This window comes from Curcuma longa, chromosome 9, assembly GCF_044706935.1.
Source record: "Curcuma longa cultivar G26 ecotype Majalengka, Jawa Barat chromosome 9, ITB_CL_G26_1.1, whole genome shotgun sequence".
NCBI classification, from domain to species: Eukaryota; Viridiplantae; Streptophyta; class Magnoliopsida; order Zingiberales; family Zingiberaceae; genus Curcuma; species Curcuma longa.
Window position 1 is genome coordinate 6,667,868 of NC_133869.1, and position 27,622 is coordinate 6,695,489.

Sequence of the window (27,622 nt, forward strand, 5' to 3'; positions counted from 1 at the left end):
AATATAATAATATTAATATTAAATGTAAAATTATTAATATAAAAAAATAAAAATAATTTAAGATTTAATATAATATTCTTTTCCATCCATTTTAATTTTTTAGAAGCTCTAATTGAGCAAAAGTTTTAAAAAATAAAATAAAATAAATATAATTTTCAAAAGACTAAATAAAAATTTTAATATCGAAATGACTAACGTACATGATTTTAATTTTTTATACTAAATAGGGATACATTAATGGTGGAGTCAGATTGATTTACTAGCTAATTGAAAATAAAAACTCGCATCTTCCTCTATCTCTCAAATTCTTCCTTTCTCTCGTATAAATTTGAACTGCAACCTCCTTCTAAACATCGTCTGACTCTCAGACTAAAATTTAAGTAGATTAATATGATACGTAGACAATTTAAATAAATATAATTTTTTAATATAATTTTTTATTTTTATAAATTTATAATTTTAAAAATAAAATAATAATAATTTTGAACCAATCACAAATTAAATCATAATCAATCATTTTAAATCGTGTGAATCGTAATCATTGTGAAAGATAAACTTAAGGATCTAAAATTTTGAAACCGTTCAATTTGAAATCGTGATCGATCTAGACAATATAATGATGCTGCTGTTTTGACTGCGACTTCTCGTGGTTATTGCTGCAGTGAGTGACTTTGTTTATATGATGCCACTGTTGGGAATGGTTACTGTATTGGGTCTGTGGAGGTGCTGGCATGACATTCTATTTTGGTGTTTATCGCGTTGATAGGACGGTAGTATTAGAAAAAATAAGGGGGCATTTGGTTTGGAAAATTGTTTCTATTTTTTATTTTCTATTTCTGGTTTTATATTTTCTGATATAATTTTTAGAAAACAGAAAATACGTTTGGTATGATATACTATTTTCTATTTTTTAAAAAATAAAATTAAAAAAATATGTTTGATTTATTAATATAAAAAATTATAAATAAAATAGATTTTTTAAATAAAAATATCATCTTATCATGGAAAAGAAAAAATCATACAAAAAAGAAATCAACCATATTAGAAAGGGTCAAACTTGATCTTTTAATACAACATTACATAACTTTAAAAGTATTGTAAAATCTAATTAAAATCAAATTAATTAATTCAATAAATTTTAATTTAAATATTTATAAAATTAAAAAATAATTTATTTTAAATTTAAAAAATAAAACTAATGAATTATATTTATTAATTTAATAAATGATTTTATTAAAATAATTATTTAATAAATTATTTTATTAAAATAATTATTTTTAATGAATTATTTTATTAAAATAAAATTATCAAATTATATTTATTAATTTAACTAATTATTTTAATAAAATAATTATTTTAAAAATTATTTTATTAAAATAAATATAAAATTGTTTTAAATTTAAAAAAATAAAATTAAGGAATTATATTTATTAATTTAATTAATTATTTTATTGAAATAATTACTTTAATAAATTATTTTATTAAAATATATATAAATTTATTTTAAATTTTAAAAGATAAAATTTAAAAAAATATATATTTATTAATTTAATAAATTATTTTATTAAAATTATTATTTTTAATGAATTATTTTATTAAAATAAAATTATCAAATTATATTTATTAATTTAATAAGTTATTTTATTAAAATAATGCAATCAGTGCCACCTTTTTTCATTTTCTATTTTTCAATCGCAGTTTTTATTCTCTAGAAAATGACTTCTAATTTTCTATAAAATGAGATTGGAAAACATAAAGCAAACATTAACTTTTATAAAATATTAAAATAAAAATAGAAAATGACAAATTTTAACAATTTTTTATTCAATAAAAAATTAATTATTTTAAGATTTAGATAAATTTATAATATGTATTTAAAATGTGAATTGTATAGATCGTATGAGAAAGTTTTAATATTGATTGTATGTGCTATAATAATGGGATGATAATAATTTTTTTAAAATATTAACGGTGGAATTAACGATCGAATTTTGAATTTGATCGTTAAAATTAGCAACCGATTTCAAATTCGATGGTTAAAGTTAGCGATCGAACTCTAATAGTCAGTCATTAATTAGTGATCGATTTCATATTCGGTTGCTAAATTTAACAACTGAAATAGAAATCGGTCACTAAAATTAGTGATCGAATTCGAAATCAGTCATTAAAATTAGCGATCGAGCTCTAAATCGATCGCTAAAATTAGCGACCGAATTCAAAATCAATCGCTAATTTTAACGATCGATTTCCAAATCGATCGTTACTTTTAGTGACTAAATTCGAAATCGATTGCTAATTAGCGACTGAATTCGAAATCAGTTGCTAATTAGCAATCAAATATGAATTCGATCGTTAATTTGAATTACGATGAATTTTTTTATGATTTATTTTATTAATTATTAATTAAATTTAGTGACTGATTAACGATCTAAAATTGGATCGTTAATCGTGATTTTCTTTTTAGTGGTAAAGAAATCGTAAAAAAAATGGGGAAAAAAGAGTTATTAGAGAAGAGGAGAGTATACCATTGTTGATTTGATATTGTGGGATAGAAAAGTGGATGCATTTAAGAGTGAGTAGATATCAATAAATATTATCTATATATATATAATTAAACTATTCTATTCAATGGAAGGAATATTATTTTTTTTATTTTTATTAATTATTTTATAATGATCATAGAACTATTTCTTATGAATTTAATCAATGAAATGAGGAAACTCGATTAATGTTTTTTAAAATTAGAAAGGTGTTTTTATTTTAAATTTCTATTGAAAATAAATTGCCTACAGTTTGGTTGTTCGTGTACATTTTAATATTAATATTTTAGACCTCCCCTGCCTATTTTACTCTTGGCCTCAAATGATAGGTAATTTAATTTAACAAAGCAGATCCGCCTTCCTACTTCAATATTTTCTTTTAATAATTAACGATGATATATTTGATAGGTGAGAGTTTTCACATTTATTAATCAGTTATTATTTGTTGAAAGGGATAAGAATTGAATCAAGATCAAGTTGGCAATACCTCCTGCGTCGTAATCAATTGCACTTTTTCGATTTACCTCCTCACAGATGGTCGTGGGGCCGATCGTGTGGAGCCGCTAAGGTGGCGGATCCACCTTTTGCAGAAGAATCAAGATCAAGTTAAGATGAACGAAGATCAAGTTAAGATAATATTTTTTTTAATTTATTTTTCATAGATAATCATAAACCGATTCTATTGGACTTTTAAGAGATGCATTCTATGATCGTGTGGGGCCGTTAAGATGGCGAATCCACCTTTTTGCAGAAGAGATGCATTCTATCTTTTTATTAAAATTAATCAGTTACTAAAATTAGGCAACTATTGGCGGCTATGGCTGCATGGGCGATGGTGTTTGGATCTGAGCATTCCGCATTTTTGCTTGTTAAATGTCCTGCTACAGGGTGCTGGTAACAGAGGAATAGGAAGATGCTGCAGCCGAAACAAGGAGCAGAAGTTACAGGGGCGCCCAGCAGCAGCACCTTAAGGCAGGAGCTGGAGCAGGGCATCGGCGTCGGGGAAGAAGAACAGAAGGCCGTCAGCGCGAATGGATTCAGCTTGAAGAGCCTCCTCTGGCACGGTGGCTCCACCTGGGACGCCTGGTTCAGCTGCGCCTCCAATCAAGTACCTTCCTTTACTGCTTCATCTCCTTTGTTTTGCTCAGAAAACGATCGATAATGTCAAGACTGATTGATCCTTTTGCATCGAACGCAGGTGGCGCAGGTGCTACTGACGCTTCCCTACTCGTTCTCGCAGATGGGGATGGCGTCGGGTATTATCTTGCAGATCTTCTACGGCTTCATGGGGAGTTGGACCGCCTACCTCATCAGCGTCCTCTACATCGAGTACCGTTCCAGGAAGGAGAAGGAGAACGTTAGCTTCAAGAATCACATCATCCAGGTTCACATTACATCCTCTGTTTTGTCATGTTTTGAGATTGGAGAAGAAAAAGAACAAAAATTCTCGCTCGTATGTGGCAGTGGTTCGAGGTGTTGGATGGGCTGCTGGGGCCGTACTGGAAGGCCATCGGACTCGCCTTCAACTGCACCCTCCTCCTCTTTGGGTCCGTCATCCAACTCATTGCTTGTGCCAGGTAATGATGCTTCATCGTCTTCCTCTATCTGTCTCTTGTTTGCTCAGAGATCAATCATGTCTGCGGAGGATTCTGATTGTTCGGTGGTTTTGGAGGATGCAGCAACATCTACTACATCAATGATCGGCTGGACAAGCGGACATGGACCTACATATTTGGGGCCTGCTGCGCCACCACAGTCTTCATCCCTTCCTACCACAACTACAGGATTTGGTCCTTTCTCGGCCTTGGCATGACTACCTACACTGCCTGGTACCTCACCATCGCCGCCGTCGTCCATGGTCAGGTAAGTAAGCAATCCTTTAGCTAATTCATTTACTTGTGCAGTTCTTGGTGGCAAAAACAAAGATGGTGGTGCTTGGATGACGCAGGCGGACGGCGTGACTCACTCCGGTCCAACCAAACCGGTGTTGTACTTCACCGGCGCCACCAACATCCTCTACACCTTCGGCGGCCACGCCGTCACCGTGTGAGTGCCATAATCTTCATAAAAGCAAGCAGCCATTAAAGTGATCGCCTATGAAGCTCATTCTCGGTTATTAGTTAATAATTACTAGTTGACCTTGAAGTCTCAGAGGCTGGAGAGGTAGCGACGATGATGTAAAGAAACAAGATGGAGACCAAGATGATTTAGATTTGATCAAATCTTCTTAGGATAATTAGTCACTCGTGTGGCAAACAGCAGTAATCTTGAAGAATTTTCGATTGGCAATTGAAAAGATTCCTATTGTTGTTGCAGGGAGATCATGCACGCGATGTGGAAGCCGCAAAAGTTCAAATATATCTACCTGCTGGCGACGCTGTACGTGTTCACACTGACACTGCCATCGGCGGCGACGGTCTACTGGGCGTTCGGCGATCAGCTGCTGACGCACTCCAATGCGTTCTCGCTGCTGCCCAAGTCGGGGTGGCGCGACGCGGCAGTGATCCTGATGCTGATCCACCAGTTCATCACCTTCGGCTTCGCGTGCACGCCGCTGTACTTCGTGTGGGAGAAGCTGATCGGGATGCACGGCACCAAGAGCATCTTCGTCCGCGCCGTCGTCCGCCTCCCCGTCGTCGTCCCCATTTGGTTCCTCGCCATCATCTTCCCCTTCTTCGGCCCCATCAACTCCGCCGTCGGCGCCCTCCTCGTCAGCGTCGCCGTCTATATCGTCCCCACAGTGGCTCACATCCTCACCTTCCGCACCCCCGCCGCGCGCCAGGTTATCTTCTCAATTCGCTATTTCTGCTGGGCATTTCATCGAACATCTGGTGAACTCTTTGACTCATTGCAGAATGCAGCGGAGAAGCCGCCGTTCTTCTTCCCTAGCTGGACGGGGATGTTCGTCCTCAACGTCTTCGTCGCGGGGTGGGTTCTCGTCGTCGGGTTCGGGCTCGGCGGGTGGTCCAGCTTGACCAACTTAGTGAAGCAAGTGGATACCTTCGGCCTCTTCGCCAAGTGCTATCAGTGCCCGAAACCGCAACAGCTACCTCACTGATGATCATGTTCAAGTCATTAGTATTCATCAAGCTTCTGCCTCTTTTTGCCGCCTGTAAAAATACAAACAGGGAAGAAAGGGGGTGTTGTTTCAATGCTTTTAGCTTTAATTGTTCAAATTAATGTTCTACCAAATTGATTCGCGGTGTTTCTGCCTGAATCGGGCAGCCGCAGCACAGAATCTTTGCTGTGTGACGAAGCAGGCCCCTGCATGTGAAGGAGATCCATGGGTCAGGCATTATGACGAGCACATGGCGGGCGCTTTTCATAATTAGATTAAATGGTTTCTTTTGGATTAATTTATGTATGTGAAAGAGATGCATGAGTCGAACATTTTCCGGAATTTGAATCGTCGACTTTACTTAAATTTGTCTATTAACAGGTTATTCCAATTTCTTTTGATAAGATAATTAAGTTTTGCCAATGAATTAAATTATTAAAATAGATATTTAAGCTTGACTTATTTTTTTAATGAGATTAAGTTTTGAAACTTGACTTAAGCTTAAGCAGAGATGTTATAAAACTTTCAATTTAAATTTGTTTAATTGTTTAAAGTTTTTATATTTTTAAATATTTTTTTAAAACTTTTTTATTTATTTATAAATTTAATAAAAAAATTAATTTTTAAATTTTATCTATAGAGATTATTTATGAATAATTTATAATCTTTATTAATGAACGATAACAAATTTTAAAAATCGGCAAAAAGTGAAATTGGCCCTAAATAAATTATTCAACCCTGGTCGTCCTTAGGGATGACAATTAGACCCGGACCCGATGGGGAATCCGTTCCCTGATCCCATTTTGATCGGGGAATCCCCGAATCCGAGAAAGCGGGGATGGGAATGGGGAATCCCCGAATCTCGGAAAGCGGGGATGGGTCGGGGATGATATTCCAAAAATTCTCCGTCCCCATCCCCGAACCCGACTTTGATAATTTCATTCATTAAGATTCATTAATTTGATTATATCCTTATATCAAATGAAAAAAATAAGTATAATTATTTGTTTGAATACTCTAGTTTCATTATTTCTAAAACAAATAATATTTTTTTAATTAATAAAAAAGTAATAAATTTAAAAAAATACTTTTTAAATATGTCATGACGGGGATGGGTATGGGTATGGGTATGGGGATACCCATGGAAATACCCGCGGGGAAAACTATCTCCGAAATCTGTGGGGATCTCCGAAACCCACTGGATATCCGAAATCCGACGGGGACGGAGATGGTATTTAAATTATGATACCCGACGGGGATAGGGACGGGGATGGTATATAAGTTTGGATTTCGGGGACGGGGATGGAGAAGGCTTCCCCGTTAATCCCCGAACCAGTTGCCATCCCTAGTCGTCCTCGTCTCGCCTTCTACGACCCTAGAATGCGATGCCACCGTCGCGTCAGGCGGACTGCCTGATCGCCGCTCCGCGGCGCTGGGCAACATCTTCGTGGCTGTGGGCTCACACTATGACATCTTGCGTCTCCTCTTCTCCTTCCGCCGCCGCTGTTTCACCTCGCCTGACCGCCGCGGGACGGCATAGACTCACGACATGGCAGGTAGAAGGAAAAAAAAACTGTCATTTTCACATCAAAATAGGTTAGATGAAGACAAAAATAGTGGAGCTACGGCGGTCGACTTCCCTTGACGATCATGTAGTAAGCTAATTCATTTAAGAAGTAGCATTCAATAATTGTTGGCTAGAGTATCAACATGATGCTTTCTTGAGTAGATTCGCCTCATCTTATAACATTAATTTCGTGAAAATCATTCATAAGATGAGACATCACTGGATCACTGGTCTATTAGATAGGCTTATGTGTTTTCTGCTTGAAACTATTCTACCACTTTCATTTACTTCATTTTAATCTGCTTTGATTCTTGCTTCCTTCTGATTTGTTAAGAGGAATCCCAATCCTTGGAATAGGAAGAAAGCAAGGAGGTTCATATTCAGCTTATACAAAGTAAATAGTGGATGTCGGGGTTATGCCTATTTTTTTGAATTTATAATTTATGAAAATAAGGTATTTATGGTATTATTCTGGATTTGGAGGAATGGAGGCAGCAGCTAGAAGAATGGATCAGTCAGCAACCGATAGAACGACTTTACATTGCTGTTGCAGTTCAACTCTTCACACTTGCTTTCTTCAGTTTGTGTAAGTCCTTGCTACCCCATTTTAAACTTCTATAGGCACCAATGTCCTAGTTATCTTTGATTCAAAATGGATAATTATGGGAAATGTAAGAAAAAATGAATGTTTAACATCTTGCAGTCTTCTGTTGAACATTTAGATGCCACTAAAGTTAGCTAATTTTTATTTACTTTTCAGTTCGTACTCTGAAAAGCTCGAAGAACCTAACTACGAACCTAAACTGTGTTGTAGGTTTATAAGTACTTATCACTTCCTTTGGCTGAAAGAAACATAGACAATTTATATTTACCGAATGGAGTCTAATATTGTTAAAGAAACATAGACAATTTATATCCGCTACTAATCATGTTTGTGATTGATGATTAGCTAACTGTCCTCTAAGCTTATTATTATATCAAAGCTATCTTGTTCTTGAATTTTGAATTAGCAGAAGATTAGTCCATGCTTATGCTCTTTTTTGCTCTAGCAGATGATTATCTTGATCAATTGCTTACTAAACAAGTATTTAGAACAATGGTTAACTATTGGAGATTGATGAATGAGTAGCTCTCATTTAAGCCTATTTGTTCTCTCTTTTCTCTAGTGTTTGAATCTAGATTTTGGGGGAGAACCAAACCGGATTCAGTTGTTTTGGAGAAAAAAACCGGCTTGAAAAGTCTCTCTGACCGAGCCGAGAAGGCCGGTTCGGCCAGCTCCTAAAATTACTACTCGCTCGCTGGGCCTCGTGTCCCTGTTCGGCCGTTCCCTTCTTCCATGGTATCTCACAACCCGCGTCATCTCCTCTTCGACCACGATCGATCGATCGACAACTGAGAAGCCCTAGCTTAATCCCAATGGCCGCGAGCCTGTGGCGATCGGTGTTCGGATCCACAGCGTTGGCCGCCGCGGAGGAGGACGGCGGTGTCGCGTTCTGGTCCAATCCTGAGCGCGCCGGGTGGCTGACCAAGCAGGGCGAGTACATCAAGACGTGGCGCCGCCGCTGGTTCGTCCTGAAGCAGGGGAAGCTCTTCTGGTTCAAGGATTCGCAGGTCACCCGCGCCTCTATCCCCCGTGGCGTCATCCCCGTCGCTGCCTGCCTCACCGTCAAGGGCGCCGAGGACGTCATCAATCGAGCCTTCGCCTTCGAGCTCTCCACACGATCCGAGACCATGTACTTCATCGCCGACTCCGAGAAGGAAAAGGAGGAGTGGATCAATTCCATCGGCCGATCCATCGTCCAGCACTCCCGGTCGTTGGCCGATGCCGAGGTCGTCGACTACGACAGCGTCAGACGTGCTGCCATAACTTCGTCCTCCACCGATGCGAAACCCTCCAACACCGATCCAGAATAGCTGATGCATGATGTACAAATAGGTGCGCCTCTCTATAAATCTAGGGTTTGTATTTTGTCACTATGTTTTGAGTAAGCTCAATGATGCGATTTCTTCATGTTGATTGGAGATATCTGTGTAATCTCCATGTTTCCTAGGATGCTGCGTCGATAATGATGTCTTTCCTTTCATCTGCTGAACAACTTAATCGGCTTGTAAAATTATCCTTTCAATAATTTCAGACATCATGTTCCTCTTGCACTTTTCTCGCTATTCTTTGTTAGATCTGAAATTTCTGTCCCATAAGCACCGTAGTTGATTATTCCAAAAAGTTACTCATCATGAAAAGATTGTCTTTTCATTGAAGAACGGCATGCAAACAATTGATCTTGGGATAGCCTTGGTCCCTTTTTTAAAAAATTAATATGCTTAGCGTGCACATTACTAGTTTTTTGAGTTTATAAAAGTAGGCTTCTTATAATTTAATTGTAACGAGCTGATCGTTTCCTTAAATCATATAGTCGGTTGCCGGAGTGTTTTTGTGCTTGTTGCTTCACTAAACATAGAGGTTGACAGATATGTCATTGTTCTCATGCTTTGTGGATGATATTTGTGTTATCATATTTTTATTAGTCTGGATATAAATTTTAACCTGCTCTATGTTGAGTGTCTTGTTCTTGAACCATATAATGAGGATGGTTTAGAAAGAATCATGTTGAATAATCAAATTCTGTTCCTTTACCAGAGTTCTCAGTACCTCTTTGAATTTGTTCTCATGACCACATTTCTAATCATCATCTTGAACCAATTGGCCTGTCTGCAAATGTCTAAATGCTACAAAAATTAGGCTGTCTGAGTCATTTTGATTTATTTTCTTTCATTTGATTAACTATTATAACTATATCTAATTGTCTCTGGCTCTTATATTAACATTTTTTTGTACTTAATTATAATAACTCCACACATCCATTTTAGTATTTTTCTGCTATAATAATTCTTTTATACATTGTTATATCTCGTACCGTAATTTTAGAAAATTTAAATTTCTCTCTCTTTTCATTTTGACTATTCAATATCACAATAAATTCATGTTATCTTAACTCTTTACTATGAGATTGTATCTATTCCAACTGACTCTTTTTTTGTTAACAAAATTAAATTAGATATTTCAGTTTTGGATCAACTTATCATAAGACATTTAGAATCTTCCCACAATTCGATCTTTGAATTAAATTTAATTATACTCTTATCAATTGACAAAATAGGTAGGGAACAATATGTTTTTCTTTTCAATTCAGACCATGTAAACAAGAAGAACAAAATAGAGTGAAAATTAGCTACTTCATTTCTTGCCTTTTTACTCTCTACTGCAAACATAGCATTACATCACATCAAGTGTTGAAAGTGAAACTGTGCCATTTGCCTTCACTAAGCTACTTCATTTCTTGCCTTTCTACTCTCTACTGTAAACGTAGCATTACATCATATCAAGTGTTGGAAGTGAAACTGTGCCATTTGCCTCAGAGCCTCTCCTAATTGTTGTTTATTTATTTTCTGAAAAAAAAGGAAACTGAGGTAGGGGAGTCTCCTACCCAAGAAAGTTAATGTATATGTAGTAAAAGGGGAAAAGAATACTTACAGGTCTGTAATGAAATGAATTACCTGCCCTCCCTTCCACTCTAATAACTATCAGCTACCAAAGATACAAATAGAACTGTGGAAATGAATACAACTTTCCACCGTCAACAAAGCTAACAGAAGATCCAGCTGATAGACCTCCAAAACATTATAGATAAACTAAGCAAATCACACCCTTCCAAAACAGTTTGCTTGCGCAGTGGATCTTGACGTTTTCATACTCATCATGTTGATAACTCCTCACATTATGACACATTCTTGCATAAGCTTACCAGCTGAGAGTCTTCTTCTTCCTGTTAGCTGGTGAGTTCATAGAGAACAAGCCTCAACGAAGCTATGAATAGAGGGGCTATAGTTTCTTCCATCTGGTAATGTCACAGGGATAAGTATAATACTTCAAGATGGGACAATTATACTTTTATGTTTATAATTTGTCTGTGACAAAGTGCTGCTAGCAGTGATGGCATGTCGGAGAGTAAATGTCAGATTGCTGGAGCATCTACTTGTGTGTTTCCATGTGCTTATTCTCTGTAGGATCAAACAGCCCTTGATCTGAAAAATATCAACTCTTTAGGAGTTTGTTTCGGTATCATATATTTCAATTTAACATAATGATCATTTGCTTTTAGTTTGCTTTAGATAGGACCGTCCTTATCTGAACCCAACTGGTAATCCAACTGGAATCGAATTGCATTTATCTAAGTAACTAGATAAATATATCTGGTTTGTAGAATCTTAAAAAAATGCATATTAGAAAATCACAAACGTATAATTCAAAATTAACTAATTAACGTTTTTGTTTAGTTTATATATTATGAGGCACGTATGATATTTGATCCAACAACGACGTCAAAATAACTAGCTTCTATGTGTTTATTCCATTCTCTTATTATTTGATTACGATGAGAGTTGAGTCCATCACTCGACTCTCTTATTATTATTATTATTATTATCTATACATATTGCCATGGCATCATTATTCCATTAAGTGATTTAACCATATTAACGATGATTTTGTTTAAAAATTTAAAAATATTTTAGTAAAAATTTGAAACTCCAAATTAAAAAAAAATGTAAAGTTCAAGGAGGCGAAATCAATAATATATTCTAAATTTAAACCCTTCTTCGAGCTCGGGTCTGGTTTCTGGACCGGCTGGCTCAACCCGGTTCGTTGACCTGAGACTGGATTGAACTGGTGTCGTCATTGGCTTAATTACCGTAGCGAGCGAAGTCCAGAGACCGTAGCCAGTCGTCCTCCGAGGGCAACCAGGAAAGCACTTGAATTGGTCCCTTTCCAATCGCCGGGGGTGCGGCTTCGCTTCCTCCCACAGTTTGCCTGCCTGCCTCTCCCAAACCCCCGATCCTCTGCCGCGGTCATCGCTTCCGCCCTAGCTCAATTCGCCATTCCCATCCTCTGATTAAACCCTGACACCAGCCGCAAGGTGCTTTTCACGATCAGCGAGGAGGAATGGGTGACGGAGCGAGCAGCAGCCGGAGTGGCCGAGGAGGAGTAAAGGAGAGAGCGAAGGAACGAGGAGGGATCGGCGAGTCGGTGGTGATTGACCATGGCAGGAGACGTAACTCATGCGGATACTGCAGATCCACATCCGCTTCCAGCGTCTCCCACGGTATGAGCCAAAGCACTTATTCATCTTCCACTTCCTATTTATCTGTTTCTATTGATCGATCGAGGAATGATCTTGAACGGGTGCTTGCGTTGACTAGCAAACTAAAGATCGCAATTTTACATCCGGCGAGTTTGTGTGTTCTAATCGTACTTTTGTTCCTCTATCATACTGTTCTCGTTGAGCTCGCGATTAGAAGATTTTGGCGTCTCTTCTCCATTTCTAAAAGACACACTTTGAAAAGTTGTGCTTGTAGATTGCTATCTCTCGGTAGGAAGAAATTGCGTCAGAGCCCAAAGGTGACCGAGCTGTATATAGCATGCAAGTTTCGGCTTTACCATTTGTTATTTGTTCCTGAATCAACTTTTTTCTTCATTTTTTCTAAAGATTTGGGGCTTCACAAGCTACGTTGCCTTCTTAAACAATATGCTCGTTTATGCTTTAGCTTTTCAATGACATTGCATATAATTCTTAGTGTACTTGTGCAGGTTTATGGGCGAATAGTTTAACTGCTGATGACTACCAAGGTTGGAGCCTTTTTTACTAATTCTATATTTCGATACTAGGAATTGCAAATGTGTAATGATAAATAAAAAAGTTGATGCAACATGTGAATTCTCCCTGACCTAGTACTGATGTTTGTTTTGTTTGCAAATTCATGTTATCAAGCGTTTCCAGGTATAAAATTGTTTTATGTATATAGTATCCATGCTCATTTTATATTCACGGAAACTTCAATCAAACAAATTCACATACAATGCTTCAAACACTACAATCATCAAGCCATGTAACTACCAACTATTTGGGCTCAACTACATTGATTTATTCCTGCATTGCATTATATGCAAGGCCTGGAACATGTATCTTCATAATTCACATGAACATGAAGACTTGCAACACAAGAATGAAGAAAACAATGCTTGCAATTGATGTGAGTGAAAATGTCATCATCATAATCAAATTTCTCATCAAAATTATGTGAAGCATCTTTGATATTCAATTCCAAATACAAACATTTACAACAAATGACCTTAAACTAACAAAACACTAGACATTCTTCTATTTTACAATTCATGAGTCTTCTTGAAATAAACATAAAGTATAAGGGACTGTATTTATGGTTCAACTTGGAAATATTAGGAAGATACTCTCACAAAGTATGGCTGTAGCCACCTCATGAGCAAGCATATGTATAATTAATTCCTATTTTCTCAAAAAATTCTATAAACAATTCATTTTTAAATTCATGTCATGCAATTTTTAAAATTATTCATTCTTTTTAGTGAAATTCTTTTAACAAATCTTTTGAAAACTAAACTTCTCATTTTCTAATGACTTCAATACTATAAAATTGTGTCAATATTTCCAATACTAATTATCTTACTGATATTATCATTAAATGTCACAGTGCCCTTTTTTACTTGAGAGCAAAATGAATTTCAAAGTTCATCGAATCCAATCCTTGCTTCTCTCCTCTTACAAGAGATCTTGTAGAAAACACTTTAAATACATAACTATATATTGAGTTTTGGGGCTTATATACCTTAAGAATGTATATCCTTTCTTTTGTTTCCTTTATTTCTAAGGCACTCATGGACTGTACCATCAGATCAGGAAATTTGTCAAATTTTCTATTTTATGTAGCAATTTGAGCATCAATCAATATTTTTACTCCAGCTTAAATGGAGTACTAGTGTCAATAGACTCACGAGTATTAGAATGCATAAGTTTAGTTCTGCATAGAGTATTTAGTTAGAGTTTTTATTGTGGAGTTGTGTTTACGTGGTTCAAACTGTTTGTCAACTTCTGAATAATATAGTTTTCTCTTTCCAATTGCATCAAGCCTAAGAAGGTTGCATTAGGTTTTTTTAGATCAAGGTACTTGACTTGGATAGACAAGGAAGTTCGCCATTTTACACCCAAATCTATCCTAAACTATCAACTTCTTTATAAATTGGCCACTGTTATCCTAATATGCTATATCCAAGTCTTTAGGCAAGCATATCTTCTTTGATAATTTGTTGCATTTTGATATTTTGAGCTTCCTTTTACACTTTTTCCCTAAAGTACAAATTAAAGTATCATGAGTTCTCTATCTTAGTTTGTTGTCAACTTGTCATTAAAACATCTCTTGTAATTACATTAAGAAATAAAACCTTGGTCCTACTCCTTGATCAAGCAATCCTTAGTACCCTAAAGCATACTAGATTTACATGTATTTGATGAAGTAACTTCGTTTACTTTTATCTCAGGTGTCACATTGATACAATTTTTATCCATTAAAATTGGATAAATGGAAAAATCTCATCAGTCACTGAATTTTCCTTATACATTGTTTCCTTAGCCATCATGTAAATATCTCCTATATTTTGTCTTTTTATATAAAACTTTGTTGTATTCTGACATCTACATCTTTCTGTTGTGAATATGACCACAGAGCTTCTTGACCATGGTTGGAGGAGATCTGGTTGCTTTCTTTACAAACCTGAGATGGATAGAACATGTTGCCCATCTTATACAATTCGTCTGAAAGCCAATAATTTCTATCCCTCTAAAGACCAAGATCGTGTATATAAAAGAATGCAAAGGTATTTCTGCTTGTCTCTCTTTCAGATAAGGCACTTTTCAGGTTCTTTATATGATATAATCTACTGTTTTGGAGGTGTTTGGCCTCTTGGCTAGTATATAAACACAAATCCAGAGTAATTAAATTTTTTAAAAATGTTTGACTTCAATATGCAGGTTCTTAGATGGTGCTACATCAATGGATAAATCTGACAATTTAAAACAAACAGCTAACTCTTGTAAGGGCTCGCTCAAGCTGGTCAGCAGAGAGTCCATACCGGAAATCACAGCAGTATCAACAAAAGAATCTTCATCTAGTACATGTGAAAAGCTGTCCAGTGAATCTGTTATTATTCATGCTTTGTCTGACATTATTGATAAAACTGTGAGCATATTTTGCGGGAGTATATCTCTTCCTGTTGTTCAGTTTCCAAAGGCTAATGTGAAGAAGGTTACAACCCAGGCCAAAAAAAAGCTAAAGAATATATCAGAAGATTTAGCATACACTAGTAATATTGCATTTCAGATAGCTGCAACTATTCGATCTCAAGCTGCAGATGAAATAAATAAATTCCTGGAGCCAGAATTACCAGATATCAATCCAAGGGCTATTGCTGAAAAGATTTCGGGTCTACTTATGCAGCAAGAGGTACCTTATGAGCTTTTAACAAAAGCTTGCAATGGCCACCTAAATTTCTATTCAACCACCAAACAGATAAGCTCAGAAGCTAGTAATCTGAAACAAAAGGCACAAGAACCTAGAGGCAGTCAAGGTAATGCAAAAAGGATCGCTACCTCTGACCATTGTGTAATTATGCCTCAGAAAAGAAGAAAGCTTGAAATCCGGCTGAAAAGATCTAGTTTTGATCAGGAAGAATATGCTCTATATAGAAAATATCAGATTAAAGTACATGATGATAAGCCAGAAAAAGTTACAGTAAGTTCATACAAACGATTTCTGGTGGACACTCCTATCATTTTTACTCCACCAATTAGTGGTGGCAATTCTGTTGCACCTTGTGGATTTGGGTCTTTCCATCAACAATATTTGATTGACGGGAAACTTGTTGCAGTTGGTGTAGTGGACATTCTTCCCCGATGTTTGTCAAGCAAGTATTTGTTTTGGGATCCTGATTTTGCCTTCTTATCACTTGGAAAATATTCAGCTTTGCAGGAGATAGATTGGGTTAAGGGGACTCAAAACCATTGCCCTAGCCTCCAGTATTATTATCTTGGCTATTATATTCACTCCTGCAGCAAAATGAGATACAAAGCAGCATATCGTCCATCTGAACTGCTTTGTCCTCTTCGCTACCAGTAAGTTTCTCTTTACTTTTCATCCATATTGTGTATATGTGCATGTGTATGTATTCCTATTATGGGAATTATCATGTGGATACTTAATGCTTATATATCTTATGCATCATTTATTTATGAAATGTAGTGTTATTTATTGATTAATACACTTTGTATATTGCTGCTCACTGCTTCTGTGGTATGTGAAACAAATTTATATATTCTTTTTCTAGTATGATGAGCTTACAAATTAGTTGTTGGCAAATTTTCTAATCGAAATGCAAAAGCTTATACTATCAATTATGCTTTGGCATAGGGATGGGGATGGGTTTGGTACCCACTGTTTTTGCTACCACCTAAATTATTGTTTGATTAAATTCCTTCCTATAGGAACTTGTCTCATATTTGTTTCTTCTACCCTAACCCATGGGTACCCGAGTTAAATCTGTACTAAGTGGGTATTAGGTCCATGTTTGGGAACTTAATCAAACTTGAAGCCTATTTGTGCAAATTGCTATGTGGACCAAATTTGATTATTATCCTTAGAAAATTAAGTAGGTCAATTTAGTGCATAAACCATAAAAAACAGTATGCATTGCCATTCCCATTTCTGGCACGAACTGTTTAAAATGACAGATAATGTGTGATAGGATCCCGTGTCCTATCTCATAGGGAAATAGAGAAAAGGATCAAAGAAGGGGAATGGGATGATTATTTCGAGGGGATAGATCTCCAATAATTAATTAATTGAATCTCTATGTTGCCTGTGTCAAAAGATTACATAATGTCTCTATATATAGTCATACAATAATATCAAATCAATATAAAAATTATTAATAAATTTAATAATCTATTCTAATATTTTGAAAGGGTAAATAATAATAAATCTTATGACCTATTCTAAATTATAATATTTAGAAAGAAGAAATTAATAACAAATGTAATAGTCTATTCTAAAGGATAATATTTGAAGGGGTTATTTGAATATGTCTATTTGAGAATCGTATCAATGTGAATCATAAAAATGCAATTGATGTGATATATGGAAATGTTGTGAATACAGGAATTTGTACAGTTGGGATGACGAGTTGTGTATATGTCCCTATGTGGTTCAATTTTGATGAATTAGTTCGATAATCTTATTTACTTTTTTCCCCATTTTCACATATCCTCTATTGCCAAATGACAAAAACATAATTAATATAAAGTTCTTCCCTGTTGCTTTTGTGCTTTATCTATTGGCATTGTGTTGGTCCTGTTGGAAATGGTGGCATTTGTAATGGTACCACTACAAGTGATGACTGTTAGAACAATGGTGCTAGATGCTAGGAAATTGTCGTCACTGCAAATGATCATATGATGGCAAGAGGAGATTTTGTGTGTTGTAGATGGTGGTATGGTGGCGATGTTGTTTCTAGCAATGGAGGTGGAGATGCTGATAGTAGTGATGATCATGACTCATAATTGCAATCGGTTCAACTCTTGATTCAGTATTTACAGTGGTGTGGATCCAGTACCATCTGAGCTGTAACAAATTTGTAAGAGGAAACAAGTTACCATAAATGTTGTGCTGACTGAATAAGCCATATGAATGGACCAATATCTGCTCTTTAATGGGTAGTTGTGTGCTTCCCATACTAGGTGGTAGCAATTGAGATATTGAACTGTCACAATGTTGATGATGATGATGATGGGAACAGTATGGTGAGGTTCACCGTGTATATTAATATGACATGTGAACTGGCACAAGGGCAATGTCAAATATGATGGTCATGTGACTGACTGCCAGCAATATTGGTGGGATTATAGAGTGATTATGGTAGTTTTCATGGAAATAACAATAACAATGTGGCATAACTGATAGGGCATCTAATGAAGGTCCAGAAAGCATTTGAATGATATTGGTGCTTCAAGCCTGCATCAATGATTATACCGAGAGGTGGGAATGATTTAACTGTACAATGGTGACAATGATGCTAAAATGATGATTTTCAATGAGTGAAAATTTGATCAAAAAGGAAAAAACTCCAATTGAAGGTTTGCAAAATCTTGCAGTTTGAAGATTTTGAATAACTAAAATTTAATTAGAAATGTATAATTTTCCATGATCAAGCAGCCAGGACGATTAATGCTTTTTAAATTTTGCTCAAATAGTTACAGAAATTTCAAAAAAAAATCTGTATTTATATTCTTTAATAAGGTGGCCAGCGTGTTATTTGTAGACCCATAGTTTCAATTTTTAACTAATGTGAGAAGTTCTGCTACAAGCACAGATTGTCATTATTACGTTGCTGCATCAGATGCTTGTATTATCTAAGGTTTTGATAGAATGACAATTTATTAGAAAAGATAATTATTGATTATGCAGGTGGGTACCATTTGAAATTGCAAAACCTTTACTTGAGAGAAAACCTTATGTTGTCCTATCAGATTATCTGGTCGAGCAACAATCTGCAATGCTATCCAAGCATGCTAGTTCTGTTGAAAGATTCGACACGGATACTCATGGTTGTGCTTCTATAGAAGATTCGTCTGATGATGAAGACAATGATGAAGTTGACTTGCGATATAAAGATACAGATATGGATATAGGGGACGAGTCAAGTTTCTTAGCCGATGGTGCACCAGTGGCTGATGGTTCTCAAAACTGTGATGTTGGTGACATTGTGCTTGATGTGAATGGTTTGCGTGTCAAGTTCAAGGTGTGTTCAATTTCCTCTGAACTTTTCTTAAATCCAGCTATTATATTAACCTGTTAAGTTATTTGCAATTTTGGCCAAGCAAAGCCTCCCTTATAATTCTGCCTTCTATATCAAAGTCTGAATTCATATATTTTCCATACCCAAGCAAGTAACACATGATCGTTCTAGCAGACTGAAGATTCACCATTGTAAAAACCCCCACATGACTCTGATAACAGTTTTTTTTCATCAGTTTGATCCTTTCTTTTTGTTTAATATTCTCTTTAAATAATCACCTTAATAGAAGGTGAGAATCTCTAGTAGCTTTTCAATGTGAAATGATACATTTATATGGCATAGTTGTGATACACATCCTTGCGTAAATAGAAGGATGATCTGGTGTAGTATTCTCAATCAAAACACTTGTAATGTCTTTGCTATAGACCTGATTTATTCTCACCTGTGTTTCTGAGTGTAGGACCTTGAGAAAGTTCTCGGCTGTGTTGATAAGAAGGTCATTTCAGGACTTGAAAAACAACTGATAAGTTATGTAAGAGTAGTTGGGACGGAGCTTGCCGGCCATATGGTATACTCCCTCTGATAAATTTATTTGTTGTGACCAATGCCAGACATCATTGTCACAACTGTTTGCTCCAGGAACCTGAAATCACGGATCGCATTTATTTGACGTTGAAATTGCTATAAATTCTGTCATTTAATGATGCTTGACATTGTGTTTGGATGACTAATCTCACTCTGAACATACTTTTCATAGAACTAAAACTAGTGATTGTTTCAGCTGCTCAAGACCTTGAGCTTGAAGTGATGCGTCGCGTCGTCTATTTATTCATCAGGTAACTTCTTGCAATCTCTACTTTACATTATGATCCTCGAAGTCTGCATATATATGGCTGTTACTCTTATTGCATGTTCTTCTTCCCTAACACTTAAAAATTTATTTGCACTAATTTAGTTGGATGCTGATGGACATCCAATCTAACAATTAGAACACCTTCAAGGCATTCAAGAAAAATTAACACCATTAAACGGCAATATTTTCTGGTTAAATTGGTCCCCTTAGAGATCTAAAAGCGATAGGATTCGCCGACGGAAGCACAACTATATATTACATCACACAGACAGTGACAAAAAACAAGGCTACTTATAGATATTTGTTGATCCGGAATACTGCGGCGAGATTGCGCCGGCGGCAGCTGGTTTAGTGGTGGTTCTGCTGAGGCATTGGTCCGGCTGCCGGCGGCGGAGGAGGCTTGGGGCACTGGTAGCACTTGGCGAAGAGCCCGAAGGTGTCCACTTGCCTCACGAAGTTGGTCATGCTCGCCCAACCGCCGAGCCCGAATCCGACCACCAAAACCCACCCCACGATGAAGACGTTTACGACGAACATCGCCGTCCAGTTAGGGAGGAAGAAGGGCGGCTTCTCCGCCGCATTCTGTATGAGTCGGAGGAGTTCAGCAAATTTTCGTCAAAATGGTCGGTTGAAATTAGATGGCATACGGACCTTGCGAGCGGCGGGCGTACGGTAGGTGAGGATAGAGCCATGGCGGGGATGATGTAGACGGTGAAGCTGACAAGGAGGGCGCCGACGGCGGAGTTGATGGGGCCGAAGAAGGGGAAGATGATGGCGAGGAACCAGATGGGGACGACGACGGGGAGGCGGGCGACGGCGCGGATGCAGACGCTCTTGGTGTCGTGCATGCCGATCACCTTCTCCCACACGAAGTAGAGCGGCGTGCACGCGAAGCCGAAGGTGATGAACTGGTGGATCAGCATCAGGATCACCGCCGCGTCGCGCCACCCTGACTTGGGCAGCAGCGAGAACGCGTTGGAGTGCGTCAGCAGCTCGTCGCCGAACGCCCAGTAGACGGCCGCCGCCGACGGCAGAGTCAGCGTGAACACGTACAGCGTGGCCATCAAGTAGATATATTTGAACTTTTGCGGCTTCCACATCGCGTGCATGATCTCACTGTCCATAGCAAACAAGTCAACCTTACTGTTTTTCAATTCCACCAGTAAGATCCAAACGAGTCAAACAAACACTCACACGGTGACGGCGTGGCCGCCGAAGGTGTAGAGGATGTTGGTGGCGCCGGTGAAGTAAAGCACCAGCTTGGTTGGACCGGAGTGCGTCACGCCGTCCGGCTGCGCCATTCAAACACCAACACTTCTGTCACCAAGAACAGGACAAGCAAACTGAATTGCTAACTGTTTAGTCAACTACCTGGCCGTGGACGACGGCGGCGATGGCGAGGTACCAGGCGGTGTAGGTGGTCATGCCAAGGCCGAGGAAGGACCAAATCCTGTAGTTGTGGAAGGAAGGGATGAACACCGTGGTGGCGCAGCAGGCTCCAAATATGTAGGTCCATGTCCTCTTGTCTAGCCGATCGTTGATGTAGTAAATGTTACTGCACGCTCCAAAATTAACCAATTTTTTTTTACAGATATGATTAATCTCTGCAAAATAAAGGGACGAAGCGAGAGGAATAAAATGAAGTGTTACCTGGCACAAGCAATGAGTTGGATGACGGAGCCAAACAGGAGGAAGGTGCAGTTGAAGGCGAGTCCGACGGCCTTCCAATACGGCCCCAGCAGCCCATCCAACACCTCGAACCACTGCATAAAGTCGAGAACAGGGGAAAGGAAAAGGCGGTGCTTCAGTCATATTAATATCAACCAAACGCGAGGAGAACCGAGAATTTGGTAATTGTCAGGCTCCCACGGAATCTTGTGAATCGGAAGGGGATGGCGAGGACTCGTTGTCTAACGAGGCACTGACGAACAAATGGGAAAAGAGCGAGAAAAAACACAGAACAAATCAGAGGAAGGGAAGGGAGGAAGAAGAGTACGGTACTCGGAGGAAGAAAACTGTGAGGTATTCGAAGGAACCAAGCAGAGGAAGAAGAGTGTGACCTGGATGACGTGATTCTTGAATCTGACGTTTTCCTTTTCCTTGCGGGTGCGGTACTCGATGTAGAGGACGCTGATGAGGTACGCCGTCCAGCTTCCGAGGATCCCGTAGAACAGCTGCAAGATCACTCCCGATAGCATCCCCAGCTGCGAGAACGAGTACGGCAGCGTCAGCAGCACCTGCGCCACCTGCGTTCGATGCAAAAGGAGCAAGCTTTGGAGGAGATCGATCGCTGTCAGTGCAAAACGGAGGAGATGAGCTATTAAAGGGAGCAACTTGATTAGAGGCGCAGCTGAACCAGGCGTCCCAGGCGGAGCCGCCGTTCCATAGGAGGTCCTTCATGCTGAGTCCCTGACCGTCTTCCTCCTTGCCATGGCCGCCCTCCCCTCCTTGCTCTGTTTCATTGTTGGAGCTAGTAATGCCACCAGCCGCAAAGATGGCCGCCTCCTCCGCTTGCTTCTCCGCCTGCATCTTCTCCTCAGCCTCCGAGCCTCACCGCCCAAACAGTTAGTTCAAGATCTGATGAAATAAAAGCGAACGCATTGGGTAGAACAGAGGAGAGGAATAAAAGTAGCTGGAGAATTAAAAGAAAGAAGAGAATGGAATGGATTCCTGTCTACCTTTCCCTGATAACTCAGTTTTGCTCTGGTCGCTGGAGCACTGACGCGGCCGCCGGCCAGCCTTTAATTAATACCGAGGAAGGCGGCCGTAGTAAATGGAGGCGCTCGGAGCTCGAGCTTGGAGGAGGAATCGAGTGGTGGTGGCAGGCTTTTGGCGGAAATGTACCTAGAAATCGCGGGTTGTTATGGCGGTAGATTTAATGGAGGAGAGATTGAAGAATGATTAAGAACAGAGGAGGCATCGGCAAACCGGAGGCAGTGTGGTATTTCATGGGACTGCAACCAGCTTCTGCCGAAATGGTGAGGCTCGTGGGCCCACCCACTCATATCTCAATAAATTATATTCTTTTTAATAATAATAATAATAATATGTGCGAAATTATAATTGATTTTATCACACTTTTCTTCTGCAAAACTAATTCAATATTGGTTATTTTATCCAAATTTTACTATATTTATCACAATTAAAAAAAAATTAACTAAAAAAATTTGATATATATATAATATACATTTAGATAATTTTTTTATACAAATTATTCATAATGTTCACTTTTATGTGTATTCATTTCATTGGTTATTTGTTAAGCTATCAATTTAGATGGGATTTGTCAAATTAATTCATTCTATCAAATAATTTAAGTGGATTATTCAAATTTTATTGATCTGCTTTGGCTTGTGACTAACTCATTTAGATTGATATATAATGGGCTTAAGTTGGCGTGCTAATTAAAAAAAAATTATTTTTTAAAAAAAAATTAAAATTATATTAAAAAATTTAATAGACCAATGGCTTTATCCTTCTACACCACAGTTTAAATTTAAAATTTTTAACTTGATCTATTTTTAATTATAATCAAGTTTATAAATTTTAATATTTTTTTACTTTTTTAATAGGTCCGTGAGTAAACCAATTTAACTCGCAATCCGTTTTGAGTTGGGTTGGTTGGAGATTTTTTAATTCGTCAAATTACTGAGGTGGTCCAACCCACCCTATAATATGATGAATTTTTAATAGAGTTAATCCATTGTGACATTGATCCGTTTAATCGCTCTAGCTATTTGATATAAAATTAAAAGGTAAAAAAATGAGCTTCATTATTATTATTATCATTAAAAGTAGAAATATTAAAATAAATTTTTATTTAAAATATCTATAAATATTTTACCTTGGAGTAATTTTAATTAAAATTACATCAACTAAAGCAATTCTAAAATAGAACTATTTTAACCAAAGTAATTTTCGTTTTGATAGTCGAACGTAATTAGGTTGGCGATTTATATTCTTGTGGTTAGACAAGTTGTGAATGAAAGATTATTTCGAGTAGAAAATTATATGTGGATGTTATTTTGGTATTTTTAAATGTAATAACGGTTTTTTTTATTTTAAATTTCTGTCAAATCTAAATATATCTTTATGCCTTTAAATTCTTATAGACGCAACTAGATCTTCATAGAAAAATACGAAAATGATATATGCTTTTACAAATTCTATTAGTAAGAGGAATAAAGTGAGCAAAGCAACACAGGACCAATTGGCAGCATTTTTCCTCGTATAAACTAATGGGAATTTTTCATTTTGCCACCGAAGTTTCTCACAATGCTTTTTGAATTTTGTTTGTTAATTTTTTTATCTAGATATCCACTTCAACAAAAGATAGAAGTCGTCACCTCAGCAATCTCACATGATCAATTTTATAATCATTTATAAAGAAGTAAATCAGAGAAGCTGCAGTTACCGCGATGGAAGAGAGCATTGCTTCAGCTTCGTCAAGATTCGATCCTGAGCAACTCTGCTCCATCGTACTAAACTCTTACTATCCGATTAATTTAAAAGTGATCAATTCGATCTCATAAAAATTTTTCATCGACCACTATGATAAATTAAAAGTACAAATAGATCCTGACAGACAATCCAATGTCATAAATTTTCAAACTCTTCAAATGTAATGTGCTATGAGCAAGATTTAAACTCTCATTGCTTACGGAGTCCATTCCATCTTTTACTGTCACACCTTAACCCGGGAGACTTATATGTAATTTTAAATTTTCATCACCTTGTTCATTAATTGTTAGCATTGCCTATGCAATGATACTCTAAACATGGCATGCATATATTTTTTTTCTAGCAAGTCAATTTTATTAGTTGGTAGTGAAACATTGTGAGCATTCCATTATTTTGAGATTCCAAAGGGGTTGTAGGAAAATTTTGCAGGGGTGTAAAATGAAAATTTGTTAAATGATGGCCAAGTACCCTTTATTTTTATTATAATTATAGTTAAACAAAAAATATTTAAAAATCTTAAATTTTATTTCTTTTGGCTATAATTAATTTTGATCAAAATCATTTAAATTTTTTTTTGATTGAAAATATTTCACTTGGTATCAGTTTTGACGAAAATCACTCTACTTACTTTGCATGTAGTTTTTATTAAAACTACTCTATATTAGTTTCATTTAAAATTGTGGATTAATTTCGATTAAATTGAAGTAATATTGACTAGTATTGAAATAATTTTGACTAAATTTTTTTCAATAATTTTATTACGTTTATAGCAACTTTGGTAAGAATTATCACATATTAAATTAAAAATGTTTTGGGATAAAAAAATAAGATAGAAGTTCTTTTAATATTTTTTTTCATGTGTATTTCAAGATAAAAAAATTTTAGTATTTAAAATTGCAAGAGAAAAAAAATATATGAAATTTTCATCTAAATTTGAATTAAATATTCGTGTTGGATTAATTAATGATAATGAGCTGTACACGCTTAAGCCGTCAATCATTAACATCATCTTATTTTAATTGCGTTTCAAACTCCGGCCGGGTTTTCGGGTCAACCCTCTACGACTCGACTCGAGATCCGAAGCGGGAAAGAAGGCGACGAGGATCCAAATCACAAAACATAGGCAATTTTGGAAATATTTATGAAAATCTCAATCTAGTTTGGTCGTACTATTATTTCCTAATTAATCTATTATTGTTGACCAGTTTTTGTCGGGTAACAAAATTAAGATTCGATTCCCAGCTACAGCGTATTTGCAACGGTAGGACATCTGGGTTGTAACTCAGGGACCCGCAGTTTAATCCCCAGCTACGGCGTATTTGCAGGAATTTTCCTCCAAATGGAGAACGCAATCAAAGGATGCTGGACATCTGGATTGGTCGCCGTATGCGCTTCCCGATTTACCCTGGTGGTCGATAGAAAACTTCCATGGGACCGAGTCGACCACCCCCGGAGATGTGGCTACTGGGATTATCATTTTTTTAAGATTCGATTCCCCTTCGAGTAAACGGCTGTTCATTCACGTGCCGAATTATTAATTACGAAGACTTCCAAACTTCATGGCGTATTTATTCATGACGAGGCTACAACGTTCGTATGAGAGATCATCATAACAACAGTTAAAGTTACTCAGTTTGATTCATTATCGATAAGTTTCAAACTACACTTAGATATTTCAATCAAAAAAGAATCAGCACACATCACTTGCCAATTTTCTTTTATAACAAAGAATCCAGGTATTTTTGGGTTTAATTAGTCCAGGAGATAATAGCCTCTGAATAAATTCAAAAATACGAGTGATTTCTCATCCAATAATCAGCAGATTTTTCATACGATTAAAAAAAATGATTTACAGTACAATTAGAATTTGAATTGTAAACACTTGGATATCCTACTAAGCGCCTTACTGTTGAATCATATTCATCATAAATACTTGGATATCCTACTAAGCGTCTTACTGTTGAATCATATTCGGAGGTACTTGGCATGTTTCTGATAAAATAAAATATTTTGCAGTGCATCATAACTAAGATTTAAACCATAAGTATTTATCTTTATGCCATGTCCGAAGAGATCATTTGGCATGTTTCTTTTTCTTTTTAATTAATTGGCACAGGGTATCTTGAGGTGGCTGGTTCGGTTCCATCGAAATTTTTTATCGATTATCAAAGACAATCTACCGGTTCAACAATTTTACATCAACCGTCCATTAAAAAATTTATTTATTAATTCATCAAAATTGAAATTCAATCCTTGTATGGTTGAACAACTGGCAAAAATCTTTATCACTGCACCATTGCGTCGGGGGCACCATTTGGCATGTTTTTGATAAGGCAAAAGGTGTAAAATTTTAACTTATCTCTCAAGGTTCATGCTTTTATATACTTGGTGGGCATGTCAAGTCATAAATCCATGAACAATTTGTTGATTCCGGTAGCTTAGGAGATGCAAACTGATATGTATCGTCGAGGCTAGTGTTAGACACTATCTCCGTAAACGATATTGCTCCGCTACTGGTGCTAACGGATGGCGCAACTCGTTCCCAAGATACAACGACGATCGTCTCGGAATAGCAGCACTTCAAATTCCGAGACCAGCGAACCTTCTCGTAGACTTCTTGGACTCTTGAACTCACAAGATGAGATGAATGCTCAAGAGAGAGGAGGGACTCGATGAATTGGATGAGTTCCACCATCTGGAGGGTTCTATTTATACTAATCAAAGAGGTTTGAAGAGAGGATGTGTCTCTTTGGGCTGGAGTACGATCTGGATCGTCCAATTCGAAGGGTTGTAACCCTTCACACAGCCCACTCGAATCTCATCCATCAGATCTGAGGGACACAACCCTCAGATCTCGCTTATTACCGTCGGCCATCGGATCTGGATCCATTCACTCCGACGCTTCAGATCAAGTCTCTTCCCAAGCGGTCTGATCGTGACTCTTCGCGATCCAACGCTCCAGATCGCATCACAAGCGATCCATCACACCTTTTGATCGACGGTCCCATCTGCCTGCCCAATCAACAACACCGTCACCTCTACTTGCCACGCGGATGCCACACAGGCAATGCCACGTCACATGTGCGCCCGACACGTCACCCGAGTGCCACGCAGGCACTGCAATGTCACCCGGAGCAATAGATTCAAGCTCCTCAATGCTCCGCACGACGGCGCGTGCGTGCGAAGTGCAAAGTGCGCCTACAAAGCGCCCATTGCGCACGTGCGCACGTGCGCACGTGGCGGGTGGCGGGCTCACAGGTGCGAGCACCAGCTCGCCCATGGATAGAGAGTACCTGTGCTTCTTGTGTTAACTTCATTAACACAGCAACACATATAAGGAAACATTAGCTATCGCCGGTTAGCAATGTGGGACTAAAATCCCATCTTTTCCTTAATATTATTTTGGACACCACTTTAGCCAATTAAT

At 37.4% G+C, this 27,622-nt stretch overlaps 3 protein-coding genes and 1 pseudogene across 3 annotated transcripts; 3 read left to right on the forward strand and 1 right to left on the reverse strand.

Moving 5' to 3' along the window:
* The first annotated feature begins 2,483 nt into the window (after positions 1–2,483).
* LOC141834804 (auxin transporter-like protein 1) lies at positions 2,484–12,088 on the forward strand. The gene is made up of 9 exons (XM_074722173.1): positions 2,484–2,500; positions 3,567–3,648; positions 3,739–3,924; positions 4,005–4,117; positions 4,220–4,403; positions 4,489–4,586; positions 4,857–5,322; positions 5,395–5,579; positions 12,028–12,088. Exons 1-9 carry the CDS (start codon positions 2,487–2,489, stop codon positions 12,086–12,088), a joined length of 1,389 nt encoding a protein of 462 aa, XP_074578274.1. The 5' UTR covers positions 2,484–2,486.
* On the forward strand, positions 8,373–9,319 carry LOC141834805 (pleckstrin homology domain-containing protein 1-like). Its single transcript, XM_074722174.1, has one exon. The coding sequence runs from the start codon at positions 8,582–8,584 to the stop codon at positions 9,077–9,079; it is 498 nt and encodes a 165-aa protein (XP_074578275.1). The 5' UTR covers positions 8,373–8,581; the 3' UTR covers positions 9,080–9,319.
* Positions 11,956–19,713, forward strand: LOC141834802 (arginyl-tRNA--protein transferase 2-like). The gene is made up of 6 exons (XM_074722171.1): positions 11,956–12,324; positions 12,810–12,848; positions 14,759–14,909; positions 15,064–16,203; positions 18,551–18,884; positions 19,342–19,713. Exons 1-6 carry the CDS (start codon positions 12,165–12,167, stop codon positions 19,462–19,464), a joined length of 1,947 nt encoding a protein of 648 aa, XP_074578272.1. The 5' UTR covers positions 11,956–12,164; the 3' UTR covers positions 19,465–19,713.
* Positions 19,714–20,053: 340 nt separating this feature from the next.
* LOC141834803 (auxin transporter-like protein 2) lies at positions 20,054–22,263 on the reverse strand (annotated as a pseudogene).
* Between the last annotated feature and the right edge of the window lie 5,359 nt (positions 22,264–27,622).

Coding starts and splice junctions, on each gene's coding strand:
- LOC141834804 (XM_074722173.1), top strand. Junction 3,649..3,738: donor TCAGCTGCGCCTCCAATCAA/GTACCTTCCTTT, acceptor CATCGAACGCAG/GTGGCGCAGGTGCTACTGAC. Junction 4,587..4,856: donor GGCGGCCACGCCGTCACCGT/GTGAGTGCCATA, acceptor TTGTTGTTGCAG/GGAGATCATGCACGCGATGT.
- LOC141834802 (XM_074722171.1), top strand. CDS start 12,165: ATGGGTGACGGAGCGAGCAGCAGCCGGAGTGGCCGAGGAGGAGTAAAG. Junction 12,849..14,758: donor AACTGCTGATGACTACCAAG/GTTGGAGCCTTT, acceptor ATATGACCACAG/AGCTTCTTGACCATGGTTGG. Junction 16,204..18,550: donor CTTTGTCCTCTTCGCTACCA/GTAAGTTTCTCT, acceptor TTGATTATGCAG/GTGGGTACCATTTGAAATTG.
- LOC141834805 (XM_074722174.1), top strand. CDS start 8,582: ATGGCCGCGAGCCTGTGGCGATCGGTGTTCGGATCCACAGCGTTGGCC.